This window comes from Eretmochelys imbricata, chromosome 7 (genome assembly GCF_965152235.1).
Source record: "Eretmochelys imbricata isolate rEreImb1 chromosome 7, rEreImb1.hap1, whole genome shotgun sequence".
Lineage (NCBI taxonomy): Eukaryota > Metazoa > Chordata > Testudines > Cheloniidae > Eretmochelys > Eretmochelys imbricata.
Window position 1 is genome coordinate 1,607,348 of NC_135578.1, and position 27,779 is coordinate 1,635,126.

Consider the following 27,779-nt stretch of genomic DNA (forward strand, 5'->3'; position numbering starts at 1 on the left):
CTGGCAAAACTCCGAGCCCGCTACGCTGTTTCTCGCTAAATCACCTCAGACCAAACTTCAGCGAGCCGAGCCGAGCCGTGCCGATCTGTACCACGCCAGCGCAGACGGAGGCAGGCCAGCCCGGGCCGCATGGTGTGTTGCCAAGTCCGCCCGCCCCGCACGCGCCTGAGCGGAGACCGGCTGCGAATCCCGGCGCCCAGGCTGTGCCGAGCTGGGCCAGCCCACGGCACGGAGCGCCAGGCCGAGCTGACGTCCCCCCTCACCGGGCCGGGCCAGCCCCCGGCAATACGGGCACGGCCAGCCCGCGCCAGCTCCTTGCCTTGATGCCCTCGCGGCGGGGCAGGGCGGCCCCGCGGGGGCCGGGCGCGGCGGGCGGCTCGCTGGGGGGCGGGGGCCCGGGGCCCGGGCCGTCCCCCGCGCTGAGGTGCACGAAGAGCAGCAGCCCCAGCACGTTGAGCACGTAGAGGTGCGCGAACACCATGAGCACCACGAAGTAGGGGCGGGAGCAGACTTGCCGGGGCCGCCCCGCTGGGGGCCCGGGCAGCTGGGGCCCCTCCGCCCGCGCCGCCGCCGCCATCGCCCGGCCCCGCGAGCGCCCACCCAGTCACCCCGGCAACCGCCCGCAGGGGGTGGGACGGCAGCGTGATGTCGTCACCACGCACCGGGGATGCGAGGAGGGAGAACGTGCGTCGCAACACAGAGGAGTCACGCTGAAGAGACTGGCCAATGGCCATCGCGACCGCACAGGGGCGGGGCTGGACGAACTGCGTGACGTCAGCGCGTCCCGGACACCTGGTAGAAAGGGAGGTCGGAGTCGCGCGGCAGGAGAGACGGCTCGGGCCCGAGAGCGGCCATCTTTGCTGAGGGTAGCCTGGCCTCAGGCCCACTGCGAACAGGGGAAGGCGGCGGCCATCTTTGCTGAGGGTAGCCTGGCCTCAGGCCCACTGCGAACAGGGGAAGGCGGCGGCCATCTTTGCTGAGGGTAGCCTGGCCTCAGGCCCACTGCGAACAGGGGAAGGCGGCGGCCATCTTTGCTGAGGGTAGCCTGGCCTCAGGCCCACTGCGAACAGGAGAAGGCGGCGGCCATCTTCCTTAGGGGGCCAATTGACTGAGGGCACGGTGCACCTTCAGCCGCATTGAGCATAGGGGGCAGGGCGGCTCTTTGCCCCGGCTCCCCTGGCGGGCGGTGCTCGGGGCAGGCCCGGAGCCGCGCGGTTGGTGCCCGGCCGGCCGTTGCCACCTTAGCAACGTTGTCGTTAGATGTAGTGACCTTTTGGAGAAAATAGGCGTCGGCGTGACCCGCGACACATCGCGCGGCCGTCACGGCGCGGCGCAGCGGCCGCGGGGAGAGTCGTCCCGCCTCGCCCCAGTCCCCAGCCGCTCCGCCCTGCTCCTCAGGCCCAGCCCCTGCGTGCCCCACACAGCGCCCGGGGGGCGCGCTGCCCCCGCTCGCGGCACCGAGACCGCGCCCGGAGCGGGGTTCGCGAGCCTGGGCTCGGGGCCGGCCGGCTGTTACCTCATGCGGCAGCGGCCCCAGGTGCGGCCCCGCCTGCTGGCGACCGGGCTCTGGTGGCCTCGCACACGCTAGGAAGGTAGGGCGGCCAGACAGCAAACGTGAAAAGTCAGGCCGGGGGTGGGGGATAACAGGAGCCTATATAAGAACAAAAACCCCAAATCGGGACTGTCCCTATAAAATCGGGACATCTGGTCACCCTGGCTCCCTGCTACATTCTGTTAGGCACCGGGCCAATGTCATTACCCCCAGCTGGGCATGTCCTCCGAAGGAATCGCATTCCAGGGCTTCTTGGGCTGAGGTCGCTATACGCTGCAGGCAAGGAAAAGGAGTTGTGGAGGCTAATTAAATACTTCGCTAAAGCCAGGCCCACGTTGGAGAGCGCAGCACGTTAGCCAGGGCTTGTTTTTACCCAAACGTTCTTTCTCGCCGCTTCCTAGCAGGTAGCGCACCCCGTCATGCAGAGAAAGACAGATGATGAAGTGGGTAGGGTGGGGGAGGCAGGTTAGCCAGCAAGGAGAGCTGCGTGGATGGCAGGTAGGGTGGGATAAGACAGGACCATGTGCCCCATGCCCCCTGCCTCTAGGGATGAAGCCCTCACTACAGGATCAAAGGTGGAATTAACTTGATTTCAGTTCCCCTTTACTCCTTTCCCTGGCTTGGTCTGGGGTTAGCTGCCTAGCTGTTCAGAAATGAAACAGTGGAAGCAGAGAGAAGGGGTCTGGCTAACGGGTTTTTGTTTTTACATCTATTTTCTTTGCTCCCTGCAGCGCCGAGCTCAAGTCAGATGAATGCCCTCTCCCCCCGGCTCTGCCTTTCACTAACCTGTTGGCTCAAATCTAGGCTGGCACGAAAGGGAGGCTCAGCTGAAGTGAACTAACCCCAGCCAACCTGGGCTGGCACCTACAGAGTGCCCTGCTCAAGGAGCAGAGGGCACCCTCCTGATGACAGCATACTGCTGTAGTTGTTTCTGCTGTGTAAGAGAATGTAGTAAGAAGAGCATGGAATGGATTTTATTAACACTATTGAGATGCTTGTGAATGATTTTGTGGCTATAGGCGTGTGTGTGTGTGTGTATATATATATATATATATAAAAAAATTCTTAGTTGAATTCTGTGGAAATTTTGACATTTTTGACTCCTTTTGAGTGCTTAAACAGCTACATCTAGCGACTTTTCAGGGTTTGTCTGGTGACTTCCTGCTTTGTGGAATTGACAGCACTGTTGGTGAGCACTTGACAGCAGATGCAGGCCGCCCGGGCAGGGAACGGGAAGACACAGGAGTTGCTCCTCAACACGGAGTGAGCAGCTGGGTTGGTGTGGGGGGCACATTGACAACGCACGTTAACAGCTGTAAAGGGGTAACCCTCGGCCTCAGACTGCTGTCATTAAATGGCGGTCGGACTCCCCCTCACACTGCCACTCCTCGGTGATTTTAAATTAAAAAAATTTACACACACACCCCCCAGTTCCATTGAACTGGGCATTCAAATAAGTAAAAATCTAAAAAACGCTCCCCCTCTTTCTCCTCCCATTTACAAACAAGGGCACTCAAATTCTGCCCAGTCGGCAAAGTGCTCAACAGCTCCAGCTGGCACAGTACAGAGCTGCAGCGTGAAAATTACCGACGAGTTATAGCCTGACCTGACTAGATTTCTGTCCAGAGCATGAAGGCCACCTGAACTGAGCATTTCCCAGAGGAGCTACAGGTTGGGTTCTTGGGCAGTTAAGCCTTTTGTCTCCCAAAACATGAACTATTTAAAACTAGACAAGCCTTCACTCCTATGTGCTTCATGTTGAATAGATATTTTAGAAATGCTTATTAGCGGTATCGACATCAAGCTTAGCAAGCTTGTATTTTTTTAAAAGTGACCTGGGATTTTCAGTTGTATTATAAGATTTTTTTTTTTTTTTAATTTCAACTTCAAGGAGTTTGATAGTTTTAGTGATCTGAATGAAGTCTGCTGTCTACTATATGACATAAGTTACCTGCAATAATAGTTCAATATAGCAAAACCTTTGGTAATGCTGAGTGTTAATAGTGTATGTTTGATTTTCAGAATATCTACTAATGAGACAAAAGATATTGGATATTCTTCATTTAGAGAAAGTCAGCAAAAAGGGGAATAAGATTACTGCATATTCTGAATACCCTTTTTTGACTTCTCCAATATGCAACAGTCCCATGCTTGTTACTTACAAGAGTTTGTCTAGAAGGTGACACTATCTTACCTAAACTGGACAGAAAATTCAGCATCGTGTTTTCAGAAAACAGGAATTACATATACTAGGTGGCATGATTCTTTAGCAAATCTGTGCCTATTCTCTTCCTTCTTTATGCTAATATTTTAATACATCAAACCCAAAGCTGTGCTTTGACTTTTCACATTGCTTTATATGGTTTTTATGGCACTCTTCATCATCGCAGTCAAGAGCCTTAAAGTCCAGACTTTGTTTCTAAAATATCCTTTGCAGTAGGGTAGTATTTTCTCATTTTACAGATGGGAAATGGAGGCAGAGAGACGAAGTGATTTTGCCAAAGCGTCACAAAATCAATGGCACAGCCAGGAACAGAATCTCCCAAGTCCCTTAATCCCCAAACCTTCCTCCCTACCAACATTTTAGTACAGCTGTAGCACTCAAATTATGATTTGTGCTGTTCGCTGCTTCATGTGATTCTAACAGTCCATGTCGCACTGCTCGAAACATTTAATTAAAAAAACATTGAAGTAGAGGGTTTTCACCTAAAAGCTGATGGAATAAAGACACTGCACACACACCTTTAAAATGATAAATTCACAATTTATTTCAAATAAACCACTCAACCGCTGGGAAGTATTTCAAGGGCATTTTCCTTTGCCCCTTCCCCTCCAATACCTATAAAGAAAGCTAAGAGTGGTGTCAGTTTCTTGGAGAAGACCTCGCCAACAGAACAAGGCAACCAAGAAACAGCAACACTCTCCATAATACTAAAGCTCCCACAGCAGCAGCTACCTGAAATCCTGGAGAACAATCCAACTGAGCAGATGCAGGTGAGAAAAGGAGTCCCTAGAACAAGTCTCATTTAAAAATAAAGGTCTATTTATCACCTGCTTAAAAAGTCTAAAAGTTTGAATGTGAAATTATAGTACAGAAACCTCCTGCTGTTCCTGTCCCACATTGGTACAAGTGAGCAATTCACGTGCGGAGCAGCAGTCATGCAGTTTATATTGTCAGTAGAAAACTTTGAACTGTCCGGGAAGCCTGATGACTGTTAGAGATCTGAGTCAGCCAGTGCATTAGCGTGAGCAAAGCTGAAATAAAGAGTATCAGATGCAAGGATGGAGAGAGAGGTCAGGCTGACCTAGGGATAGCAAGCAGCTGCAAAAAGAGGAAGGGAGAAACACTGCAAAATTGCGATGTTACTGGTGCGGGGGAAAATTTGTATCTTTTTAGAGTTAATAACCTGATCCAACTTCTATTCTCAGGCCACCACAATGACTTGAAAGGGGCTGTGTTCACATAACAGAATTTGCCCCTTTATCTTTGATCTCAAGAACACTAATTTCTTTCCTATCAATCACCCACCTCTCAAACAGCAGCAGCTTATCCTCTTCAGATGCCAGAATGAGCAGGAAATGGGGATCACTCCACAGTTTTAACTGTTCCTATACTACAGCACACAAATATTGCCCTGTTTGGGCTCACACTGCAAAGACACAATCCCGCCTTGTTTTCCCCACAGAGGGTGGAAGCAGGATCTGTTCATGGGAACCAGGAAATTCACAGCCTACTTCCTGGAAGAGTTTTGGAGAAACAAAATAAAGCTGTTGATAAAGCTTGAGTTTTGTGTAATTCCAAAGAGAGAGGTGGCTTTCAAAGCAGTCTGTATTTGTACAGATTTCTAAAGTGCTCATCACCAAGGTGTCTGAGCAGTCTGGACTGCGAGTCGGCTCTCAGGGCCATTTGGCGATTGGTTCTTGCCATCTGATCTACACTGCTCCAGGAATGAGGATTTTAAAACACTTTGTGTTTAAGCAAAATATGCTTATCCTGGTTCAGAGCTGAATGCTTATGTGATGTAAGTGAGCAGGGAGAAGAGGGCACCATCTGGCAGCAAAGCTGAGTATTTAGGATTCGAAAAGATACTGCCCTATACCTCTCTGACAAACAGACCAAATTTCACCTGAATGCAGCTAGCTTAACTAGAACACCGGTTCATATCGTACATTAGTACGTTCCGCTTTACATCTTTAAAGCACGATATACACATTAACTCTGCACAGTGGGGTACACTATACAAACTCTGGCCACATGATTAGTTCATATAATAAGTAACCCTCTCAAACTGATAGCCCTCTCTTTTCGCCCACCTTCACGTGGTTAAAACCTAGCACCCAGAAGTGGGTGCTAGAGTCATATGGTGCATGTCTCTCTTGGAACCAAGAGAGTGGCTCCATAGCAGTGTGAGTTTATTTTGTCAAGCAGGAATTAGGAAGACTCCCAGTCAGTCTTTCATCCTGTCAAGTCAAAAAGGGTGAAAATAAGAGTATCCTAGTAAAGAATGTGTCAGGGCAGCATTCCTCATGAAAATGGCATGGAAGGGATTTCACTACTTTCACCCTAGAATTGGGGATTTGCTCAGCTCAGGACACTCAACTACTCCATTTTTGCCTACATATAGCAGATGCATGCACAAGTCCATGTGTTACACAGGCACCTGTACCTGGTACATCCACCATAGTAAAGTGTTTGCATTTAAGCCACTGGTTTGAAGGGACTCCCTTGTTAAGATGAATTGGGGAGGTCACTTAAAAAAACTGTTTCTATTTTGCATTAAACACACCCAGACAAAAGCTCTGAGAGTCCCGGACAATAATCAGACTGATGATAACCGTCCAGCAGCTTTAATATCAATATACACACACACATTACCTCCACCGGTCAGCTTTCGGTCTGGCTTGGTGCAGGCTCTGAGAGAGCAGCACAAGGTTACCTCTAGCACTTCTCTCTGAGTGCCTGTCTACATTGCCAAGACGCGTGTCAGGGATCACATTATGCATTACTGTTCCCCCTTGACTTGCAATGGGGTTTAGTCTTGCCTGGGTAAATGAGACCAAAGTAGTTCGATCATGTTATTACACGCCTTGGATGACTGGTCTTTACAAAGCTGTATGCATTGAAGTAATATGGCTTGTTCCGCTCTACCTAACAAGACCAAGCCTATTTAACACCGTTAGAACAACTGTTCTCACAGTCTCCCAAACACCATAGTTTTGGCAGCACAGAAAACCTCTAAAAACAAACTAAAGCAAAAATCCACATGGAAGACCTTAAGTTCACTGAATGCAAAGATCTGAATTACTTCTAGGCATATCTCCTATATTAACCTGATCTCTGCCCTGTAACACCTCTATTTGCTTTGGTTCATGCAGCACAAACTACTGCTGAGAGAAGAGATGCCACACATAATTGTGCTGATATGCAGCCACCATTGATGCTGTAAGGTGCCAACACCGCAGCAGCGACCCTCTAACCTCCAGCCACTTTCCTCGTGCAGCCACAGGCCAGTGCTACAAAGCGCATGTTAGAGGAAAGGGAACTCTAGCTGGGTTATTTCATAACCCTCAGTGCATAAAAGAATTATGGGGCAGAAGCCCATTAAATTTACAAGCAGGTTATTAAGGAAGAACACTCCACTGCCAATTTATTTTTAAAAAGGGTTGTGTGTTATTCTAGGGTTTGTTTGTATAATTGTACAACCGTTGAAAATTACATAAATTGTAATGATCTAATACTATTAACAGCCATTCAGAAAAATTCCCTCTCTCAAAAGCCATCTGGGCTAGGAGGAAAAATCCCATGAAAGATGTCAATCTGAACTCCAGCCTCTAGCCTGGCAGAAACGAAAAGCAGAAAAATAAAAAACAGAACGGGACTAAGATGGGGCGTTTGCACATGTCTGTTTTGCAAGGGGAGGGGATGGTTTTGTCCTTGGCCAGGTTCTCCCACAGGCAGTGCTCATTTGTCACGATGCAGACACCGTCACCTTGCTTGCTGCTCTCACCCCTGCACCCCATCACCTCCTTCCGCCTTATGTGTCATGGAAGTCTTTAAGCAAGGTCCTCCTCCTCTGTTCTGCTATATGCATCTGATTCTCTAAATCCTGGAACAAAGAACAGCAAGGCAGAACCCCATTAATCTGAACTCCCCAGAGGAAAAGAAAAGGCACTTGTACGGTAGAGCGTGAGGACCATTCACGGCGTCTCAAGCAAATTCAGGACTGCAGGGACCCTTCCGATTTGACGGTGTGTAAAAGGACTGTCCCTCTGAACCCAATTCTCCTTACATTTCCCTTCTTAGAGGGTTTCTGATGCTCCCTCCCACCTCCGAAAAGCAAAAAAACCCCATACACCAGGGTAACTTCCCCTCCAGCAAAGGGCTGAATGCATCTTTCTTCAGAGCCTGTCAGCCCTGGTTCAGTCAGCCAGGAGTAAAGTTCTTCCCCACCCCCACCCCCCTCCCCGCCACCCCCAACTAGGAAGCAAGCATCTGCAGGCCAAGGGAACAAAAGGTCAGACTCAAAGCTAATCTGATTGCCCTCATCTGCCTGCCAAGCTTGCCTGGGCCATTTTGTGCAGGTACTAAGCCACCTGAAGTAAAGGGCTGCCCAGCGGACACAGGGGAACAGATAACTTACCCCTCTGTCATAGCTGTCTGCTCGCTCCACCTTCCAGGAGAGGTTTTCTATTTCAGCTTCCAACTGAGCCTGCTGGTATTCAAACTGATCAACAGTACAGACAATTAGAGAAACCAATCTACCCTGAGCAGCTTTATGCCACCAAACTGGTGTGGTGAAAGGAAGCACACACACTTAGGGTCCTTCCTCTCCGCAACAGGTTTGGTGGAGCAAATCTCTGGAACACTTGGGAAAACAATGAGCACTAGAATGTGGCATGTCCAGTGACTTCAAAGTCCTAAGGAAGATGGATTTTTGTACATTCAACTTTTAATTATTCAAGCATTAGGATACAAGGAGGAAACTGACACCACCAACTGGTGTTTGCAGTCTGGTGAATCTCCATCCCACTTAGGGGCTGGAAACGCAGTTTCTGCCCTGTACACACCTTCGTGTAAAACAAGGGCTGAGTACTATGGTGTTACCAACAGGGAAACTTTACCCCAGAAACCCCGTCTCAAAACCACTTAGTTTAAGTCACGTGTTGGGCCTACCAAAGCGGCCCCCTTGATAGTAAAGCGATGTAAGCAACTGAGCAGCTGGGTTGGTTTATAATTAACGGGGGCTTCAGTCAGACGTGGAAAGAGTAAGGTTCATTTATTTGTCTTGCCCTGACTACAAACTTGGGAAAGAAGGACCAAAACAGAAGTCAGCAAACGTCTAGCTGAAGGTTATGTCTACACTGTGATCAAAGGTGTGTCTGCAGCACAGGTAGACAAACCCCAAGCTAGATTTGATCTCACTATCTCAAATACTAGCAGCAGAGCAAAACTCAAGTCAAACAATAGCGTGTAGAGCCTCAGATGTTGGCTTGCCAGCCAGCCAGCCCTAGGGCAGCGTGCCCTGGCTAGCGCTCTACCACTTGCACTGAGGTTTACTTCCTCCTTTTTGATACAGTTTCCTGAAAGGTTAACCTGTTGATGTGACTCTCCCATCTCCCAGGACATAGGAGCCAGTAGTAACCAACTCAGATTCCAGATACATGTGCTTGCTTATGATGTGAATTCTTATGGAGAAAAATTGCTTGACAACTAGTTTGTCATTCACACTGTAGTATTATTCTATAGTAAAGTCTGTAAAAACAGGGACGTCTCTGGAATGACACCCAGCAAGAACTTTGCTATTAAATCTGAGAGGGAGCAGAAGGAGGAGGGTTTTGAGCTGATTATGAAGTTTGAGGATACGTGAGGTTCAACGTCACATATATGTAATTACACGGATTTATTATAAACACACAAACTCTGGGACTGAGGAGACAAATCTAGGTGTCTGCTTAGCTCACTATGCTCCCTAGCTAGATGCCAAGAAGTCTCAGCAAACACCTTACCAATTTCTTCCTGGGGCCAGACTCCATGTAGTAGGCGTATGGATATGTGTACTGCAGGGTGTAACGACACTACAACAGAAGAGGAAAAGAGTTTTAGATCTGGATGTTGTTAGCACAGATTATTTCTATGACTAATATAGGGACACAGGAGTTCTTAGACCAGTCCAGTATAGCAGAGGCCATTACCAGATGCTTCTGAGGAAGGTGCAGGAAACACGTGTTAGGACTAATTATGGAATAACCTGCTCAAAAAGACATCCTCCTGCTAACCTCAGGCAGTTAGTGTCTGATTCAGGGCATAACATCCCTTACAGATCTAATCTCTGAATTGCCTCCCTCTTCAGTGTGCTACTCAGATGGAAGTGTTTTGGTGTGTAGGCTCTCTCCTGTGGACTGAAAGAGCCAAAAATGCCCACCTTTGCAAGCAGCTTTGCAGCATTCTGCAGGTACTGCCAGTCTATCCATGTTCCCAGGTTGTTCATCACCCTTTCCTGGATCTTCTCCTGAATTCGCTGGTATGTCTGTGCCTCTAACTGCAAGCTTTTATTGTGGTTCTCCCACTGCAAAAGTAGAAGAAAAAGGGCATGAGATCAAAGTGCTGCTACCTACAGATAGATGTTCCAGCAAACAGGAAGTAAGATGGGGCTGGAGTCCAGCAGGATAGCATATGCTGTGGGCAGGACCACAGCAAGGCAGCACCCACTAGTTGCAAGCCCATGGAGGTTACACTGTAAGAGGCAGGTGAGAGCAGGGAGCAAACCCAGCCCCTCTGTAGAAATGCCCTAAGGTCACATCAGCATCTTGTGAGCAACTAGAAGGAGTAAAATAATGGGTATTTCCCCACTTAAGAGGTCTCTGCCAAGAGAGTTAGATTAACTTTTAACATGGGCTTACTGAAAACTGACACATCTGCGCTATGAAACATCATTGTAAAACTTGGCCATTTCCCAGAGTCCCTTGATCTGGAAAGCCAAGATTATTAATTTATTTATTATTTTAAGACTAGATTAATGCTATGATAAGCAGCTGTTGATATCTGAATGAGGAAACGAGTGCATGCTGACCTCACAGAAAAGTGGCAACCCTGGATCTACAGTGTTTTCTTCTAGAGAAGCTGCATTAGACCTGTACAGTTTGACCAGTCCTATTCATGCCTGCTGCAGGGAAAGAGGAGCTGTGACGGTTAGTGACAGATTCCAAAAGCCTTTCTTTAAGCAGGTCTTGACATGAAATCCCCTTAAAATTTCATTAAACCCCACGATGGAGTTTTAATTGAAACACCCGAGATTAGTTTCTTCTTGGTCCCTACAAATTCATGCCATAAGGAGCTTTGGAAACTTCCCTGGTCCTGCGAGGAAACGGTTGCAGCGATATTGCATGAGTGCAGGGACTGGATGAGATGATCTCTCGAGGTCCCTTCGAGTCCTATGATTCTAGGATACTTATCTGCCATAGCATAGCAGCATCTTGCAGAGGGACCCTATTTGTAGCACCTAGGAGCCCTACTCGTTGATGAGAATCCCATTGTACTAGCTGCTGTGAAACAACAGAAAAATGCAGGCAATACTGATTTTCTGCAGCATCAGGAAACTTAAGCAATCTCACATGGTTTGCTTCAATGGAGAACAAAAGTTAACAGCTTGGCTGGGATTTGTTGGGCAGAATTTTGAGTCTGAAGGAACAAAGACAGGACCTAAACTGGGACTCCAGAAGCTACTTCATCTGTACAGAATCCTTTGTGCAGTTTCTTACACCAACATTGCTGGCAATAACCTTTGCACCCGGCAGGGACATTAAAAGGCTACAGCAGCTCTGGCCAAAGAGATGTGTCCTACCCGCTCAAAATAGAACAAGTACTTCTTAAGGGCCTCCCTGGCCTGTGCTTGCTGACTCTGGTTTACAATATCAGGATTCTCTTTGTACCGACTGCATTCGTAGTACTCGCTACCGTGGGTCTTCCAGTCCCCCAGACACATCCAGCAGAAGTCTGCAGAGAACAAGGCACAATCACTGTGATGCATAGAAAAAATGAGTTTCCAGAAACCAAGTTACAGAGAAACAGCCCCTCTGTCTCAGGGGTTTCCTTTAGCCAAGCAGCATGTAAAGTTTATTTGTGCCATTTTGCCCAGGGGGAAAACAGAATACAGCTTGTGGGCCAAATATAACCCCGTCTTGGGGGTCTATATCTAAATATGGAGATGCAGCTTGTGAGGTAACACTTCCAGCGTGTTAGAGACACTGCACGGATCCACACGGAGTGTTGGAAACTGGGACATGTAATCTGCGCAGGCTGCACCTCAGTTAAAGAAGACGGCAGCTGCAGTCTTACTAGCTAGTGAGCTGCAGCTCTCTGATTATTGGCAAGTTGCCAGCATGGGTCTCTGATGGATCAGATTTGAAGGATCCTAATCTGACCAAGCAGTGAACAAATCCACACAGACAATCCACTTCCAATTCTCACGGGTGCGCAGTGGGTGGTGTTGGTGGCCTGTGATACACAGGTCAGACTAGATGATCTGAGGGTCCCTTCTCGCCTTAAATTGTGTGACTCTAAGACACCTATCCATATCCAGTGGTTTAGGAGATGGCGTCAGATGAGAAGTCACTGAGGGCAAGCCTACACTTGAACGCTGGATTAGCACTGCTGTGCTGCTGTAGCACGCAAGTGAAAACACTCCTACGTTGAAGGGAGAGAGCTCTCCCGTCGACCTAGTTAATCCACCTCTGCAAGAGGCGGTAGCTATCACTGGGAGAAGCCCTCCCGCTGACACAGTGCTGTCTACACAAAGGGTTAGGCTGGTATAACTATGTTGCGCGGGGTGTGGATTTCTCACATCCGAGCCCCGTACCTATACAGATACAAGTTGGTAGCGTAGTCCCGGCTTGAGGGAGAGGACGTAGGTAAAAGAGCCAAGGAGAAAAAGTAGAGCAACAACTAAACCCACAAAACAGACCTGCCTGGTTTTAGAGGTGGGATACTTGTAGTGTTCTGTCAGGAAGGAGAAAAGATGGGGGTTAAACAGTTGCTGTACAAATTGCTTCTGAAAGGCTTACCTTTCCCATTCAGTTTGGTTGAAATCTGCTAATTCCACCGAAGGGGTAGCCTGCTCTCTTTCCAGTTTCAATCACTGTGGTATCTAGGAACTTGTTGCTCACCTACTCCTGATACCACAGCATCCCACCAAGTCACTACCATTCCTGCTGATCTTCTAGCAGCAAAGGAAGTGAACTGGGATGGGTAGATTTTAAATGTTTTCTGAGGGGGGTTATCTTCCTTAGCCTCCCTACTGGCTGATAGCTGCAACATGGGAGCCCCAGCAGCAGGTAGTCTCACCCACTTCTTTGGGATAAGAGAAATTTACCATCCCACAAAAACCATTTGCTTTGCATTCCTGATATTTTACAGGGTTTTGATAAGGGTTGAAGACAACCAGGCTGCTTCTTGCTTGGGAATGGACTGAGGAGCAATCTAGCGGATAAGGTTATAGAGATCAACAACAGACCTACACTTGCTTTTTTGGTTTGGTCTATGTAGGGGCTAATTCTGTCCATCAGTGAACATAAAGACTAAGGCTAATTTGACATAAAGGCTCAGAGTTCCATTACAATGCAAGTGGTTTCACCTGGTGGTACAGAAATCCATGTACAAAACAAGAACTACATCAGGAAACGTTTTAAACACCAGAGCACATTTCTGAGGAGCATCAATCTTATGACAAAAAGGGAGCTGAAGACCTTTTTACAGCGTTAAATCTAAATGCCACCGAAGCATCAGAAACCAGTTAAAAACAAAGAAAGTGAAACAACAACCCTCTATCACCAAGTCAGATGTGTAATTAGAATCCTCTTCATATTTGTACTGGGAGAAATGGTTAACTGGCTATTTAGGACAACAAAATTGACTACCGGGGTAATAAAGGAATATTCCGTTTCCCCAACAGATTTCAGATACTGCTACTTACCGTGCTTGCATTTAGAGCATTGCTGAAAAAGAAGGAAAGACGAGACATTAGCAATCTGCAAAAGGACAGAAAGGTTTCAGCTAAAGACAAGGAAGATCTGAAGTATTCAGGGGATTGCTCACCATGTGATTGCAGCCTCCATTCTTTTCAATACAGATATTGCACTTGGGACACTGGGAAAAACAAAAGCATTAATTAGATCCAGCTGGTCTGTAATATTCCTTAAGAACATAATGCCAGCTCCATTATTCCACATATGCTATTCCTGTCAAACCCATTTTAAAATGGGATGAAGGGGGGATGGATGGATGGCTCAGGGCATCAACAACAGATCAGTGGTTTGAGATAACAGTTCCAAGGAATAAGGTCATTATTCTTAGCGTTACCACTTGTGAACCAAAGTTCAGTCTCAATAGTTACCATTAACAGGCTGGTCAGGTTTAGCAATTCAACCAGTTTACATAGAAAGACAGTACTGGCCATAGTGACTCAGACCACAGGACCATCTAGCTTTGTATCCTGCCTTCAGTAGTAGCCGATTGGTAACTGCTTCAGAGGAAGTACAAAGCCATCATACACCTGCCTGACTACACAGTGCTTTACCTAGGTTTCTTTGTTCCACAGGTAATCAGTTGATATTCTACACAATTTGACTGCTATTATATTTTTGTGGTTTGCATAGCTATAGGAAGTAATCCAGCTTTGCCAATTTGAATCTGAAGACACCAAATCATATCACAGTCCAGAATTGCCATGACCAGTCTGGATATATTGGGGTCTCTGACCTAGAAACTAAGGACACTGAATTCATAACCATTTCCCTGAACCATAAAGTTCTAAATTAAATCCAGCTACAATGAATTCCAAAGGTTCACCTCACGCTGCATAAATAGCTCCTTTTCTTGAGTCTAAATCTGTTGCCTTTAAATTAATCACATGCTCAGAAAACCTAAGTTATGGACAAAGACCTTTAAGTCATGGAGTCCCTTTGGCTCCCCCAGCCAGAACAGTACTAGGCCTTACAATAGGCATATTCCTTTTCACACTGCCCTGCATAGCTATGCAGACTTAAACTGCATCCCCCACTTCAGGCTAGATAACCCTACGACTTTTGCTTATAACGCCTCATCCTACAAATGGAAACTGACGCTCTAGAGCTTTTCATTCTCCGAAATCCATGGCTAGAACCAAAGCTATACACTGTTACAAATGGGGATGGGCTATATTATCTACCCTTCGTGTATCCAAGCATTCTCCTTTAAAAAAAAAAAATTTAACTGCAGCTGTACACCAGACAAGTGCTTGAGCCAACCACCGTGCTGCTTCTCTGCCATTAGAGGGCAACATACCCAGCTGCAGATTAATGCTTGCAATGAATTTAGCAGAATGAAGACTAGGGTATAGAGGGAGCAATTCAGTAACCAGCTCTACACACAGGTGGGTTTCCCAGTTTAAAGTGTATTTGCAGTAATAGAGTCAGCCATAGAATCACAGAAATGTAGGACTGGAAGGGACCTCAACAGGTCGTCGAGTCCAGTCCTCTGTGCTGAGGCAGGACTAAGTATTATCCAGAATCTAGAGCATCCCTGGCAGGTGTTTATCTAACCTGTTCTTAAAAACCTCCATGACAGACATTTCACAACCTCTCTTGGTATTTTTTTCCAGTGCTTAACCACCCTGACAGTTAGGAAGTTTTTCCTAATGTCTAACCTAAATCTCCCTTGCTGCAATTTAAGCCTACTGCTTCTTGTCCTGCCCTCAGTGGAAAAGGAGAACAATTTATCACCCATCTCTTTACAAGGTTTTACAAACTTGAAGAGTTATCCAGTCCCCTCTCAGTCTTCTCCAGACTAAACAAACCCAATTTTTTTCAATCTTCCCTCATAGGTCATGTTTTCTAGACCTTTAATCATTTTTATTGCTCTTCTCTGGACTTTCTCCAGTTTGTTCACATCTTTCCCAAAGTGTGGTGCCCAGAACTGGACACAATACTCCAACTGAAGCCTTATCAGTACCGTGTAGAGTGGAATAATTACTTCTTGTGTCTTACTCACAACACTCCTGCTAATACATCCCAGAATGATGTGATCCATTGAAACCCCACAAATACTTTTCCGCAGTACTTGTTCCTAGGCAGTCATTTCTGCAATTGATTATTCCTTCCTAAGTCCAGTACTTTGCATTTGTCCTTATTGAATTTCATCTTCTTTATTTCAATCCATTTCTTCAGTTTGTCAAGAACATTTTGAATTCTAATCCTGTCATCCAAAGTGCTTGCAACCTACCAGCTTGGCATCATCCGCAAGCTTTATAAGTGTACTCTCTATGCCAGTCTCCAAATCATTGATGAAGATATTGAATAGAACCGGACCCAGGACAGATCCCTTTAGGACCCCACTTGATATGCCCTTCATGCTTGACTGTGTGAACCACTGATAACTACTCTTTGAATACAGCTTTCTAACCAGTTGTGAACCCACCTTACAGGAGGTTCATCTCGGGTATATTTCCCTAGTGTACTTAAGCGAATGTCATGTGAGATAGTATCAAAAGCCTTATTAAAGTCAAGATATATCACCTCTACTGCTTCCCCCTCACCCCTCCACCAGGCTTATTATCCTATCAAAGAAGGATTTTAGGTTGGTTTGACATATGTTGTGACAAATCCATTCTGACTGTTACTTATCACCTTATCTTCTAGCTACTTATAAAATGATTGTTCCAGTATTTGCTCCATTCCGTTTCTTGGTACCAAAGTTAAGCTGACTGGTCTACAATTTCCTGGGTTGTCCTTATTCCCCTTTTTATGGATAGGTACTATATTTGCCCATTTCCAGTCCTCTGGGATCTCTCCCACTCTCTCCATGAGTTCTCAAAGATAAGTGCTAATGGCTCAGAGATCTCTTCAGCCAGTACCCAAAGTATTCTAGAATGTATTTTGTCAGGCCCTGCCAACTTGAAGACATCCAACTTGTCTAAGCTGTGTGTCCACTAGCACTTTTGTCGGGATAAGTTTCACTGACAAAAGAGCTCTCTCCCACCGGCATGGAGTGGCTACAAAGGAGACCTTACAGCGACGCTGCTGCAGTGGTACAGCTGTGCCGCTGTAAGATCTGTACTGTAGACATAGCCTAAGTAATTTTTAACTTGTTCTTTCCCAAATCAGCCTCAGATCCTATCTCATTTACACCGATGTTCACTAGCTTAGTCATCCTATCACTGCTAACCTTTCTGGTGAAAACTGAAACAAAATAGGCAATTAACACTTCAGCCATTGCTGCATTTTCTGTTATGGTCTTTCCTTCCTCATTGAGTAATGGGACCTACCTTGTCCTTGGTCTTGCTTCTAATGTGTTTGTAAAATGTTTTCTTGTTACCCTTCATGTCCCTAGCTATTTTAATTTCACTTTGTGCCTTGGCCTTTCTAATTTTGTCCCTACACGCTTGTGGGTTTTTTTATACTCATTCTTCGTAATTTGACCTAGTTCCTACTTTCTGTAAACTCTTTTTTTGAATTTCACGTCATTGAAGATCTCCTGGCTAAGACAGGGTGGGGCCTCTTACCAGACTTCCTTTCTTTCCTACGGATTAGGGTAGTTTGCTCTTGTGCCCTTAATAGTGTCTCTCTAAAATAACTACCAACTCTCCTGAACCCTGGTTTTGCTTACACTTGCTTCCCACAGGATATTACCTACCTATTTGCTGAGTTTGCTAAAGTTCGCCTCCTTGAAGTTCATTGTCTTTATTCTGCTGTTTTCCCTCTTACCATTCCCTTAGACTCATGATCGCTATCATTTCATGATCACTTTTATCCAAGCTGCCTTCCACCTTCAAATTCTCAACCAGTTCCTCCCTGTTTGTTAGAATCAGATCTCCCCTAGTCACTTCCTCTACCTTCTGTAATAATTTGTCTGCAATATATTTCAAGAATTTGTTGGATAATTTGTCCCCCGTATTATTTTCATCAACAGATGTGTAGGTACTTGAAATCCCCCATCACTACTGAGTCCTGAGCTACAGATGATTTTGTTAAGTTGTTTAAAAAAAAGCCTCACCCTCCTCTTCTTCCAAGTTAGGCAGTCCATTGTAGATCCCTACCATGACATCACCCTTGGGTTTTTATTCCTTTTATCCTCAAATATTTCAACCTCAGTTCAATTGTATATATCTGATAGACACAGCAACACCTCTTCCCTTTTTTCCTTGCCTGTCCTTCCTGAACAAGTAGTATCCTTCTATATCAGTATTCCAGTCATGTGAATTATCCCACCAAATCTCCGTGATGCCAATGATGATGTAATTGTGATTATTCAATAATATTTCTAGTTCTTCCTGTTTATTCCCCATACTTCTTGCATTAGTGTATAGATATTTGTTCATTAGATTTCAAGGTATTCAAGATCTTTGCACCAAAACCCCAAGTGGGAATTTACTAACATAAAAAAAGCAGCATAAAATGCTAAACATGCACAGAATTGCTCCCCTCTTCTCATCAGGACTAGAAGCTTGAAAGGAATGTTGAGGCACTCTCCCTTACATCTTTAGTGTGAGCACTGATGTAGTTGGCTGTTTCAGAGTCATCTGCACACTTGGTGAGCCATTTCCGGATGGTGGCACAGTCTGTGGGAGCGTGGTACATCTGCCGACACTTGAAACTTAACAGGAAGAGAAAGAAATTCCAGTGTTCAGGAGAGTTAATACATTGTGTTAATAACCAAGAAGTCAATCTTTCCTTACGACCAGGATCTGGATGGGAAGCAGGTGCAAGGAAACAAGCAGTTCATTCCTAAATACCACAATGAGAGGGCCTGTGTTCAACCTTTAGAACTCCTGCCAGGTCCTTCTGGGAAGGATCATTTCCTTCTCCTGAAACTCTAACATATCATAGAATATGAGGGTTGGAAGAGACCTCAGGAGGTCATCTACTCAAAGCAGGACCAATCCCCAATTTTTGCCCCAGATCCCTAAATGGCCCCCTCAAGGACTGAACTCACAACCCTGGGTTTAGCAGGCCAATGCTCAAACCACTGAGCTATCCCTCCCCCCTCACTACCTCTCTTCTGAATGCAGTGAATACAGGGCTCCCTCTCAGACAAGTGAGCATCTGGCTGCCTGATGAGCCACCATCATCTTTTCCCTGGAGCCCCAGCATCACTTTTAAGAGAACGGGAGCAAGCCTATGTCATCCCAGATAAATTCCAAATAGGCTTCTGTTCAGGGTTAATTGCATGAAACTACTGGGAGGTTTGGTTACTAACCCATGTATATTACTGTCCCTGGGACACTCAAGATGCAGCTAGACCTTTTGAGTAGGGGGTGTCAGAAGATACTCCAGCAGCAACCCTTTCAATATTACTCCCACTTCTGTTACTCCTCTCGTGGACATTGCAAGCCAGGAAAGCACCATTAGCTTTCCTATCCTGTGGAAGTTTATTCTTATGCTGGAGAGGACCTCACACACATAGAAGTTTAAAGATACAGTATTCTAGACTTCACATACAGAAATCAACTGACATCTTATCTGAATGGTACGCTCTGTTTCTATGCAAGTTTAGGAGCACTCACACCATGGAAGCCTGTGTGTGTAGTTAGGATATTGGAGTCCCTTGGCTTTGTGGTTCTCTGGATACTGGGAATGCACTAGAGACTCCGGGAACAGGAATGCTCAGAAATAAATATACAAACACAGGAAGCAGACAGGTCCCAGCAGTAGCAGTCATTAAGGCTTTGTACCCAAAATCACTCACCAATGCTTGTACCATAATTGGTAGATAATCCAAGCTACAGACGAAACTAGACGAGACTTGTTTTCCTTGATTACTAAGGGCCCAATTTTCAGAGGCGCTCAGAACCCACAGCTTCCATTGAGTTCAGCAAGAACTGACCACCACTGAAAGGCAGACCCCAGCCTACACCCTTATTACACAGATGGCTCAAGTTACAAACAACCCTAGTAATGCAGTTGTAATGCTTCGACACACTAGACCTGTTCTCAAATGAAGTGACCTTAAGGAGAGCATATGCCTGTGCCACATGCTTTCCTCATAGCCTTTAAGCCTTTGACTTCCTTACCAGAAAACTTCGTTGCATCGATTGCACTGCACTCGCCGAGCTTTGGGCTCCTGTACCTGTATGACCATGGGGCAGTCTGCACCGGGACACAGCTGCAGCTGGTAATGGCTCTGCAAATACACCGAGTGGCAAGGTTAGCAATAGGCATGGGAGAATATTGATCTCCATTCTTAGTGAGTAAAAGTCCCGCCTTTTGTTAATGTGAATCCATAGTTCTTAGATCTGGAGAAGTCAATGGAAAGAGCCACCAGAAGATGTCCAACAGTGGGCAATCAATTTCTTCTACATGCAGAGGAGGTTAATTAGTTAAGTGCTTGTCCCAACAAAAGATTTGGAGGCTTTATATTTTGCATTTGTTCAAAGTTGAGGTTGCACTGGTTAGTCATGAAATGAGGAAATTCAAGATCCCATCCATAACGTCAGGAGACCATGATGAGAAACTCCAGACAGATCTTGAATCTCATTCTACTTGAACTCCTTCCCCCACACCTCATATTCCACCCCCTTGCTGCCCCAGGGCACAGACTCCGCTACTCAATTATGGCTAGTCTGTCCCCTCCCCGTGACTCCCTACAGTTGCTGGGGAGAGGGTGTCATTTGCCCACACGGCACCAGGCATCTAGAGTACTTCTTTCTCCATCCAAGTCACTGAGTTACTTCCTCTAAATCTTGCCTTAAACATTCTTGTTCTCTCTAGCTTAGATGTGACTCATGAAGCTTTGCAAAGCGAAGGCATGTACAAAGAATGCTGTATAATAGTGACCTCAGCTGCATCAGGATGAGGGGCAAGTCTGTAGCTACCTAAAAATATTTCTTGGTCTTGCACCAATATTTACCGTTCAGCTTAAGTTCTCCACTCTAACACTAGAGCACTTGGCTTCAAGATATGGGCCAAGCACCAGCTGGAGTCACTGGGATGACATTAGAGCAAGATTTACTCTGGCAAATCATGTGAGAACTCGGACAGTGAGCCCTGCACCACAACACAAGCCACAGACAACATGCCTGGCAGCTACAATCCTGCAGCTGCTACTGCATCTCTAGCCCCTGAACTCTCTAGAGAGGCATCATCAAGAAGCCCAGACATCAAGATCAATATTTTACAAGTCACTAGTGATTTTGGGTGCCCAGCTAGGGTGGGACACTTTATACCAACATTTCTCAAATGTGGCCACCAGGGGCTTTTCTTGGAGCCACAGCCTCCTGTGCTGTGATTGGGGGTGGGGAGGAGCAAAGCAGAGGCCCCTCCCACTCCCTGGTGCTCCTGGATGCACCATCTTTGTGATGGTTCCTGGGGCTGCGAGCAGGAGTTGGGTACTGCCCCCCTCTGGAAACACCATGGGCACAATGCGGGAGGACCAGGCAGCCAGTGAATTCCCCATCTTCCGAGAGGCAGCGGGGCTCAGGCTTTGGACTTTGGCCCTGGGGTGGCAGGGCTTCAGGCTCCAGTCCTGGGCTCCGGCTACGCAGTGGTGGGTCCCAGGTTCCAGCTGCATGGCTTCGGGCTCTGTCCTCTAGCCACAGATCCCCACTGCCCGGCCACCCACCTCTCTACTCCCATCACCCTGGCCCCTTCTGCCTCCCCTGACCTCCCATCCCGGGCTTAATTTGTCCCCAGACTTGCCAGGGCTGAGTAATTCTGCTGTGAAAAACAATACTTGTATGTTTGTGTCATAAATATAAAGGGAAGGGTAACCACCTTTCTGTATACAGAACTATAAAATCCCTCCTGGCCAGAGACAAAATCCTTTCACCTGTAAAGGGTTAAGAAGCTAAGATAACCTTGCTGGCACCTGACCAAAATGACCAATGAGGAGACAAGTTACTTTCAAAGCTGGGGGACGACGACAAAGGTTCTGTCTGTGTGTGTGAGATGCTTTTGCTGGGACCAGAGTAGGAATGCAGGCCAGAACTCCTGTAAAAAGTCAGTAAGCAATCTAGCTAGAAATGCGTTAGATTCTGTTTTGTTTAAATGGCTGATAAAATAAGCTGTGCTGAATGGAATGTATATTCCTGTTTTTGTGTCTTTTTGTAACTTAAAGTTTTGCCTAGAGGGATTCTCTATGTTTTGAATCTGATTACCCTGTAAGGTATTTCCCTTCCTGATTTTACAGAGGTTTTTCTTTTACTTTTTCTTTAATTAAAATTCTCTTTTAAGAACCTGATTGCCTTTCATTGTTCTTAAGATCCAAGGGTTTGGGTCTGTGTTCACCTGTACAAATTGGTGAGGATTTTTATCAAGCCTTCCCCAGGAAAGGGGGTGTAGGACTTGGGGGGATATTTTTGGGGGGAAGACGTCTCCAAGTGGGCTCTTTCCCTGTTCTTTGTTTAACATGCTTGGTGGTGGCAGCATAAGGTCCAAGGACAAAAAGGTAAAAAAGTTTGTACCTTGAGGAAGTTTTAACCTAAGCTGGTAAGAATAAGCTTAGGAGGTCTTTCATGCAGGTCCCCACATCTGTACCCTAGAGTTCAGAGTGGGGATGGAACCTTGACAGTTTGTTAATATCACTTTTCACAACAGACTTTGTAGCTAGCAATAAATACATTACAGTGATTTGGATATGTGTATGTGCATATTTATTTCTTTTTCTTAAATCTACTTAAATATTTTAGGAAAAAGTGCAAGAGTGGCCACAAGCAAGAGTTGGTGGCCACACTCTGAGGCCACCAAATAATTTGTCTTGAGAACCCCTGCTTTACAGGGTCCTATTTTGCAAGGGGAGGGTGCTCAGCACTTTGGGAAAAATACAAGCCCTTTTAAGAGGTCTCAAGTTGGGCCCTAAAAAATGAAGCTCCCAAACGGGTCACTTTTGAAAATCTTGGCCCAAATATCTGACTACTGGGAATGGTCATGGCAAAGACCTACAGGAACAGGAAGCAGAAAATACCTCCACGTAATCCCTGAAGAGGTAGCGCCGATATTTGTCTTTCAGCTCCTCGCTAGGCAGCAGTGGAAACACAAAGTCTTCTGGTGTCCGAAGTGGACAGTCCTGAGCCATGCAGGAGACCCCTATTAAAACAAGAGGCCAGTTGCTGCACAGTGCAATATGAACTGAGGAACTAATGCACGCAGATCAGAGACCTGCTGTTCCCAACATAGCTTCTCAGGTGCAATTAATTGTTCTGATACAAGTGATACAACAGTTACATTTATCAGGGCTGCTGAAAAGCTGGAGTCCAGCTGCTTTCAGTGGAAGATGATGGAGGCAAGAGCATCTGGGGCAGTCCCAGTTTCACTGGTCAAAACACCTATAAGTGTGAAGTTACTGCTGTGCAACTGAAGGTCAGGTGAGAAGTCAGTCAACCTGCAGTAGCAATGGCTACTGATGGCTTCCACCAACACACAGGGGGCCTGTGGAAATACACTCAAAGATACCTAGACACTTAACTGCCAATGGACATTGAGGCCAAAGTGCTCATGGAGAACTGCAACCTTTAAACACAGTCTTGCAGCTTCAAACACCTCAGTGATGATGTCATAACCAGGCCTACAAGTTTCCCCTACTTGTGAGTTCAGCTGTAAGGAGTGAGTGAAAGTTCATAAAATGTCATAGTAACCTATAAAAATAAATGTTGGTGGAAAAAGGTGCAAAAAGTAGACAGAAAAACGGAATTAGTACAAACAAAAAGTTCTCCTAACATAATTCCAGGACTGTGTTAAGGTCACGCCTAGAAAACAAGAACAATGTGAGTCTGGGAGTCAATGAACCAAAATTGGTGGGACAGTAATTATGCCTAAGTGATGGACAACTTAACGAGAGGATGGGATATTCCACTCATCAGTCCCTTTTGGAGCCCTCAAAAAGAGACCCTGGGGGAAGCAAGCTGGCTACCACAATGCTGGCTGGCTGAAAGACAAGAGAAAGGGAAGGAGCAAGCTTCACTATCCTGGTTGCCACCTGCAGCTTGAGCCTTCTTCATCCTAATCCTGAAAGATGTCCTGGCCAGGCCAGACCACATTAGGGGGAGCCAAATGACATTCACCACCTCCACCAGCTCAAGCTAAATCCATACCACCACCTGGGATGTGAAACTGTGCTACATTCCCACCCCCCTTTGTGTGTTTTTCCTTCCCCACTTTATTTCTTGTCCTTCCTATCCCTCTAATTTTTTCCTTCTGTTTACAAGAGTCTGGCTTAGTTGACCAAGACTATGTATTTTGCTATACTGCTGTAAGCCACTGTCCAGAAAGAGACAGCTAAATGTAATATCTTAAATAGCCCAACGCTGATACAAGTTTGCCAGGTCTCGGGCTTGCTGATAAGATCACACGTATGCCTATGTTCTTCCAGCAGTGAGACTGCAAGTGAGTCCATATCAGAGGCAGAAGTTACATTTTCTACCTTTGCTGTTCTTTTCTCTTCCCCTTTCATGTGTGTTCATCTTATTTCATCTTCTAGAAAATGGGAGCAGATTTTAACAACTGCTCCAGCCCATCTTAACTAACTTTTCTCTTTTCCCCCAAAAGGATAGTTATTACCATTCAAGAGAGATTCAAATGTGGGTTTTTCCCCCTCTAAAGACTGTCCAACTAAGGGGAAAGGGTAAGATGTTAAGATGAAAGCCTTACTTAATATTTTACATTTCAAATGCTTTAACTGTTTTGTCACCCTCACCCGTATTTTTAATAAAGGGCTAAAGAGATTTTTAATGATGTCTGTGCCATGGTACTAAGTAGGCAGGTTGAGGTCTCTGTATTCTAAATCCCGAACCTTGTTTAAAACTGTTTAAAGTTAGACATTTACAAGGTCATGATAACGCCTTTACCTCTTTGGGACCATATATTCCACCTAAATTAATACAACAGTGACCTGTGATCACAGCCTGGCAGGATCAGAAAGATGAGAGCAAGAGAGAAAGAGAACATAGACCAAAAGCTGTGTCCAATTTATAGCAGTGTTGCCAAAAGTACTGATATTTAAGTCCTTTTTATAAGTGCTAAATACACCATTTCAGAAGTACTTTTAAGTACACGTATGCTGTGGAAATAGTACTTATAAATACATAAGTAAAAGAACAAGAACTTCCAACTCCTGAATTCCCTGCAATTGTTAAGTCAATTTATGGACAACTACTGAAATGATGTAAGCACTGAGTGGAAGAGAAAAAACAGCAACAATGAAGTTGTATTCATATATATAAATAGCCAAGGAATAACCATGAAAAAATATCCCCAATTTCCCAACAACCCTGCAGTGTTGGAGCATGCCCAGGGGGGTGGTAAGCATTTTCTACACCACCCTGCAGGGGATGCAGGTATTGGTCCTGTTCTCTCTGTGCAGGACATTGAGAGGTATGTGTCTCCCTGCTCCTGCTGGGCTGGGCCAGGCAGTGAGTCTCCCTGATGCCAGCTGCAGTGACCTATCAGAAGTGAAGTGGTGGGGCCACTACACTCCTTGGCTGCTGCGCCAGCCAGGCCAACAGAACAAAGCCTGGGCAGTCAGAACTCAGAGCCTGAAGGTCCCAAGTCAGGGCAACGGGTCCTGGGCCTGTCAGAATCCAGGACAGTCGGGAGAGATGTGATTTTTTTTAAAAACAAACGCTGTTTTGAAGAAGTAGTTGCAGATTAGGAAAAAGTTATGTATGCTTGAAGTACCTTTAAAATGTACTTAAATCCAAGTGCTAAGTACAGACTTGTTAAAGTACTTAATTAGAAGTATATAGAGCACTTCAAAATACATCAGTATGTACAAATGTACTTAAATACACAGGAGCGGTGATTTATAGTTACTTGTTGGGAGGCAATGGCATCCTCTAGGGACCAGGCTAAGATTACAGAGATCCTGGCAATTATGGATTCAGTCCAAACCAGCAGCCAGTTTAAATATTTAACACACTGATTTTCCATACAGACCAATTGCATGCTTCATTTTCTCAATATTAAGACATTAAAGTGACTGGTCCAGCTGCCTTGAGGAGTGGGGGAGGAGGTGAGGAGGTCAGTGCATCAAATAAAAACCCAAAGCATCTGCCTTGAACTCACCAACTCCGACACCATCCTTGACGAGTACTGTACAATGCTGCTCCCAGCAGCTACGGCAAAACTGGTGCTGACAAGCCAGAGAGAGTAAGTTCTCCTTTCGGACAAACTGCATACACACTGCACAGTGATGGGAGGAATGTACCATTGTCTGAAAGAGAGGTGCAAATCAGAGTTGGGCTGAAATGGTTCCTGGCACCACTTAGCTCTTCTGGCCCCGTAAGCCCAAAATGACCCTCACCAGCCCTTACATGGCACTGTTGTGGAAGGAGCCCAGTGTTGTCTCTAAAACTTTACCCCAGGACAGACTCACCTTCACCTAATTCAGACTGCCCTTGGCTTCAGCTCATCAGAGGCTGGGAGAAGGAGCCATCTAGGAAAGGCGCATGCTGCTTCACCAATTAGTTCTTTTTAGGAGCCTTTTAGGTGTCAGAGGACAACAGACAAGTCTTTCACTTTCCTCATCCCAGTCACTGGACTGCCTCAGAGTTGGATCTGGTGTATTACCCACAAGGAGATTTGTTTTTCTGGTCTCTATCCTTGTCCCGCTACCAAATGCAGATTAACCATCCCTTTGAAATACACCATTGCATTATTTCTTTCTTCGGTTAGTTTTTCCATCTACCTCGTTAGCAGAGGTCAATTCAAAAGGGACTCGTTCATTCACTGTCTGGCTAGATCCCAGGAAGCAGTCGTTCTGGGAACTCACCTATCAGTGTCTGTGCAGCTGGACAGCAATTTCAGATGACAAATGATGCAAGCGAATGTAGCACCTTTATGCACATCAGTGTTTGTGGGGAGGGAAAGCAGATCCCAGACCACTGTGAAGTTCAAGGAACCTCTCCTATCTCTTCACCTTCACTTGTGCCACATACTGCACAGCAGACACCATCCTTCTGGCTGAGGAGGAATGGGCAGTATTCGTTGCAAAGTCATTGTTACTCCCAGGCCCTGCTGGCCCAGGAAGCAAGTCATTAGGAAACAATCTGGATCTCCCATGTGGTCGTGAAGAACAAGCCACTAAACAACAGATGCAGCCCTTAGCTACTCCTGTTCTGTTTCATCTCACCCATACAAGCTGAAGGGGAAGTAGGTTAACAGAGGACCACCTACAGCTAGATTCTGCCTCCACATCTGGAAGCAAAAGTTTATATACCCATTTGTCCCTTTCAGACTGAAGCCATAATGCAAATCCCTTTCTGGAAGGTACTAAAGCTTTAAGGTGTTAGAGAAACCTGCATGGGACAACTCATCTCCCAGGCCTGCCTATGCACTCTTAGAACACAGCCACTGCTGAACGACAGTGCAAGGGCCTGTCCACACTAGCAGTATAACTCTGTTGTAGCATCATCGTCTGCCACGGTAGGAGCATCTTTGTTCTAAGAGACCTATTCCTATTGTTGCTGAAAACAGTTCTCTAACAGTGTTAGGGATCACTTATTGCCTAGATCAAGAAAACATTTATTTGGGCAGCAGGCAGTTTCCCCAGTTCTAGCTAACTGTCTCTCTAGAAAAGTTTCTACTATAATTCTCCTGTAGAGGGAACTGAAGCAGAGTGACTTGCCCCAACAAAGCACGTAGCAGAGCTAGGAACTAGACCCAGATTTTTCAAGTCCTAATCCAATGCCTTAATGACCTCACCCTTCCTCCCAAAAGTACAGAACACTATTTCAGAGGAGGGCACCTAGATGAAAGCAGATACAAGAAAACTAGATAAAGTTCATAAGTGCTCAGGGCCCATTTCATAACATGTGGAGTAATAAAGATTAAGTTAATCTGGAACCCAAATATGCTAGAGAGTTTATTTTAAATCCATGCAGCCTTCCACCTTTAGCGTTTTTCTTTTTCTTCTTCATCAACTAGCTGCAAGTTGACTCAGATGCAACAGCAACTACCCATTGTAAAAAATCAGCCTCCTCTAGATCCAATATTCTGTAATCCAGCTTCTGACAAGTCACAATCCATTCCCAGAACAACTATTTGTGACATAACCCATTGGATTGCAACACCCACAGCAAATGAATCCTGTAAACATGCAGTAGGAAGCTTCTAACTGAGAGGCAAGTTTCCAAAGACTCTTCACTGCTGCAAAACCTAAACTGTGGGTTCAAAGGTCATTATGAAACTGGTTGGGAAGAAGCATCCTTTGTAGATTGGCCTCAACATCCTCAAGCACAGCAATGCAGCCACCTCAGGACAACACCCA

At 45.9% G+C, this 27,779-nt stretch overlaps 2 protein-coding genes across 3 annotated transcripts in view; both read right to left on the reverse strand.

The window, feature by feature from the left end:
• Positions 1–594, reverse strand: part of P4HTM (prolyl 4-hydroxylase, transmembrane) — a 28,465-nt gene extending 27,871 nt beyond the window's left edge. The window contains exon 1 of the mRNA XM_077821697.1: positions 320–594. Coding sequence (XP_077677823.1) covers positions 320–577 — 258 coding nt within the window. The 5' untranslated portion in view covers positions 578–594. The remainder of the gene's footprint in view (positions 1–319) is intronic.
• A 3,701-nt stretch (positions 595–4,295) lies between these two features.
• The window catches only part of ARIH2 (ariadne RBR E3 ubiquitin protein ligase 2), a 48,148-nt gene continuing 24,664 nt past the window's right edge, over positions 4,296–27,779 (reverse strand). For both annotated transcript variants that reach the window (XM_077821115.1, XM_077821116.1), the window contains 11 exons: positions 25,577–25,724; positions 22,482–22,603; positions 19,594–19,703; positions 18,059–18,176; positions 13,644–13,694; positions 13,522–13,543; positions 11,395–11,546; positions 9,976–10,119; positions 9,560–9,628; positions 8,194–8,277; positions 4,296–7,659 (listed from right to left, as the gene is read on the reverse strand). In XM_077821115.1, the coding sequence (XP_077677241.1) occupies positions 7,588–7,659; positions 8,194–8,277; positions 9,560–9,628; positions 9,976–10,119; positions 11,395–11,546; positions 13,522–13,543; positions 13,644–13,694; positions 18,059–18,176; positions 19,594–19,703; positions 22,482–22,603; positions 25,577–25,724 (1,092 nt within the window). In that variant the 3' untranslated portion in view covers positions 4,296–7,587. The remainder of the gene's footprint in view (positions 7,660–8,193; positions 8,278–9,559; positions 9,629–9,975; positions 10,120–11,394; positions 11,547–13,521; positions 13,544–13,643; positions 13,695–18,058; positions 18,177–19,593; positions 19,704–22,481; positions 22,604–25,576; positions 25,725–27,779) is intronic.